Source organism: Trypanosoma theileri (assembly GCF_002087225.1).
Source record: "Trypanosoma theileri isolate Edinburgh chromosome Unknown TM35_Tth_38_V1, whole genome shotgun sequence".
In the NCBI taxonomy this organism is placed as follows: domain Eukaryota; phylum Euglenozoa; class Kinetoplastea; order Trypanosomatida; family Trypanosomatidae; genus Trypanosoma; species Trypanosoma theileri.
The window spans coordinates 172,357-176,350 of NW_021639880.1; the positions used below are offsets into that span (position 1 = coordinate 172,357).

General features: G+C 41.2%; 1 protein-coding gene across 1 annotated transcript in view; it reads left to right on the forward strand.

The window, feature by feature from the left end:
- Positions 1 to 983: 983 nt before the first annotated feature.
- Positions 984 to 3,994, forward strand: part of TM35_000381540 (Surface antigen-like protein) — a gene marked incomplete at both ends in the record, with an annotated part of 3,063 nt that continues 52 nt past the window's right edge. The window contains one exon of the mRNA XM_029029568.1: positions 984 to 3,994. This exon is cut by the window's right edge and continues 52 nt beyond it. Coding sequence (XP_028879145.1) covers positions 984 to 3,994 — 3,011 coding nt within the window.

Genomic DNA, 3,994 nt, shown 5'->3' on the forward strand with positions numbered 1-3,994 from the left:
TGTGTGGGTGTGGCAGCAGCACTCGCACTGTTTTTCTGATGGGTATTAACAATGTGGGGCTTCATTGTTTCATGTGTATTTTTCCTTTGTTTTTGTTTGCCTTCCTCTCTCGTGGCATGGGATAATTTCCATGATGCCTATTTTCTTTGTTTGTTTCTTGTTTTTGGTGCGCAATGGATACTTGTGCCTGTCCACCAGTAGAGGACAGTGTGCTAGTATAATTGGACCCATCTTTAATGATATTTTATTTTTCTGTTTCTGTCATCTGGGTGCTTTTTCCCCATCCGATGCCACTTTTGTTGTTTTTTCTGAGTGCACACTATGACTTCGACCGTGGTGCATAACAGCTCCGGGGTGTGCTACTTTTTTGTAATTTGTTTTCTCGGTTCTTTTGTTGTTTGTTCTACTGCGGTTGGTGGGGTGGGTTGGAAGTATATTGAGTGTTTTCGTTTTTGATATGATCTAGTTGCGATAGAAATGGGAATGTATTGTTTTTTAAGTTCCCTGGCTTTTTTTTTAGTGACCTGTCAGTATTTTTTAAACGGAGAAAAGTTGGAATTAAATTGTTTTTTTTTTTGTTCTGTTTCGTTTAGTGGAAGGCGTTATGTAGACTAACCTTTTTTATTATTTTCTTTTTTGACGGAGGGATGTTGATGTTGGTGTTTTTTTTTTTTTTTTTTTGCCACGATGTGATGCCGGTGATGGTTAACTATGTGAGCATTTTGTGCGTTTTTAAAGCTATGGATAAGGTGTAATTTTTTTTTTTTTTGCAAGGTTTTATGGGGAATGTGTATGTGTGTGTGTGTGTGATTTTTGTATGTTTGTTTTTCTTGTGGCTGTTTTTTTTTTTTCTTGGATAGTCAACGAATATTTTTCTCGTGTTTTACAATACGAAGTTGTAGTTGGAGAGTATTCTTCATAGGATCAAAACAAAGGTCATATTTTAGTATATTTTTGGCAGTTCATCTGTAGAAACTGTGCAAATGTATCGTTTGCGAAAGTACGGAGCACGTGCAAACACACGTCTGAGTTTGTATGATTTTCCGTATTGTTTACGTCTGGTATTTTTGTTTTTTCTATTCTGCATTTCATATGCAGTTGTTTGCTCAGGCGCTGAAACGGTTTTATTGCCTGTGGCGAGCCGTGACGACCCCTATTTTTGTGGAGAACGGAGAAACAATCATAATCCAACATATGAGTTCCTAAGAGAACTTCGGAAGAAACTCCGTCCGCTGTCTAACATTTGGAATGATGGGCCGTATTGCTATTGGGTTGGAGTGACTTGTCAGAACGTGTTTACGGGAACGGGGGTACGTGTGGATCTGCAGATGATGGGACTCCGCGGTAGGTTACCGGATATTGATCACCGTGACGGTATCCCCTCTGTTGTGTATATTGATCTTTCCAACAACCCGGGTATTGAGGGGAATTTTCCCTCCTCGTGGGCTCAACTAAAACAACTTGAAGTCCTGCGGCTGGGATGGACAAGTTTACATGGTGGTATTCCAGATAGCTGGAATGGGATGACATCTCTGCGTGAGATAGTGGTGCGGGGGACAGCGGCATGTTTGGGATTACCTAACTGGAGTGTACATTCTATGCCATCACTGAGAAAAGTGGACTTTTCCTACAACAACATGCATGGTCCCCTGAGTGCATCCTTTGGTACATTTTCACTTTCCCTAAATGAAGTATCATTTGTCGGTAATGAATTCTGTGGATGTATCCCAGAAACGTGGTCGAGTTTCACTCCCCTATTTGATGCGATAAAGTTGGCAAATCCAAGTCTTTCTACAACGTATCCCTGTCCCTTCTGCTTTTCAATAACGGAAGGATGTTTCAGCCCTCCAAATTCAGGAGGTCCCATGCCAACATCTTCAGTGGCCCCTTTACCATCAAACAGTCCAGGAAGTGGTGGTAATGGTAATGGTAACGGTGAAGGTAATGGTAATGGCAATGGTAATGGTGAAGGTAATGGTAATGATGGTGAAGGTAATGGTAATGGTAATGGTGAAGGTAATGGCAATGATGGTGAAGGTAATGGTAATGGTAATGGTGAAGGTAATGGTAATGGTAATGGTAATGGTGAAGGTAATGGTAATGGCAATGGTAATGGTAATGGTAATGGTGAAGGTAATGGTAATGGTAATGATGGTGAAGGTAATGGTAATGATGGTGATGATGATACATCCATACCGCGGAGTAGCCATACGCTGATGTTTCTTCTTGGTTTCTCGAGGAGTATTCCACAACTCCAGTGGTCCTTGTTGGGGACTGACTACTGTAAATGGCCTGGTATTTCGTGCATTCCAGTAGAATCTACTGTAGCCTTTGTAAAAACAACAGAGAATGTAACACCAGCTGAAGTGCATGTTGACCTTAAAGGTATGGGATTACAAGGAACGTGTCCAGAAGTTCCCACCGACGTGGATCCATCGTTAGTGAGAGTGGTTTCACTGGATATGAGCGATAACGCAGGTTTGTATGGTCCACTGTGTTCATCATGGAGTTCCCTCAGTCAACTACGTAGGCTAAATCTCACTCGTACAGGCTTTTCTGGTTCTATTCCTACTAGTTGGACTAGTGGATTAGGAGCTTTGGAGAATCTAGGATTTAGTTCCATGCAGCTTTGTGGTTCACTTCCAGATTGGAGTAGTTCAGATAAACCTAATCTTGGTACAATTGATCTAAGTAATAATTATTTCCGTGGAGAGTTGTCTAGTACATTTGCATCTTTAGCAACCACTGGTAGACTAACAAATTTTTCTTTACAAAATAATATGTTCTGTGGTTGTTTACCTGATTCTTGGAGGAATTCATCCGTTCTTATTCTTGCGGCAGTTCAAGCCAATCCACTACTGGCTACACCCGCATGTGCGGCAACTAATACCTGTGTTGCCTCGGATTGTGGAACCAGTACATCTCCAGCACAATCAGCATCACCTCCAGAAAAAGTGGTATTAAGACCTTCATGGGTACAGGAACATTGGTGGATCTTTTTAATTTTCTTTATTATTGCCTTACTGGCTTTTGTTGGTTCTACTGTTTGTCTATACAGGGCACGTAAAAGTAAACGAGTGGAAAAGAAGAAGTATGAGATGCGGTATGAAGAGAATGATATGGAATTCCGTGATAACGGTCGTGACTTTTATGATGTACGGTTCCATAAAGATGAAAAGAACTTAAATGATGGCATGATGAATCGACAGTATACGCGAGTCACACCACTCCCTGAGAGAAGTCTTCAAGAAATACAAAAACAACAAGAAAAAGAAAAAGAAGTACAATCAAAACAAGATATATTACCTCATTATCAAAATGGAGAAGTGGGACATGGAGAATATCTGGTGGCCTTTCCAAGTGATGGTGAGGGAAGAACTATGACACCGCCATTTACACAAGCACGTGCGAATCTCTTTCGCCCTACACCAGCAAGAAATACTATTGATACAACTCCTCAACTGAGAGGAATTACTTCTACTACTACTACTGATAATAATAATAATAATAATAATAATAATAATAATAATAATAATAATAATAATACTTCTGCTGCTGCTGCTGGTTTGGCCTCTTCAGATGTTCGTTTGCTTGTGGGTGGTGCGAATGAAGAAGAAGAAGAAGATGAATGGTCGGCTGCAGATTTGGTAACCGCACCGGCAGGAGCTGAAGAGAAAACAACATGCAAAGCGAATACTATGGGTCCAGCAAGGGAAACTGTAACTCCTAATATAAAGAAACAATGCAGTCTCAACTCCATCGCTGCAAGTGATAACAGTGATGGGGAAATGGAGTTGAAAAAACCTCCTCGTCCAGTCTCAACAACAGCAACAGCAACAACAACAACAACAATGGCAGCAGCTTCTCCATTCCCATCAGCACCACCAACACGAGAAACCGATACACCCGTAAACACTGCGGCTGGTATTCAATATCCGGCATTTCAAACACTTCCAGAGACAATCTCTACGGGGCAAGGTGTGCCTTCTGCGTC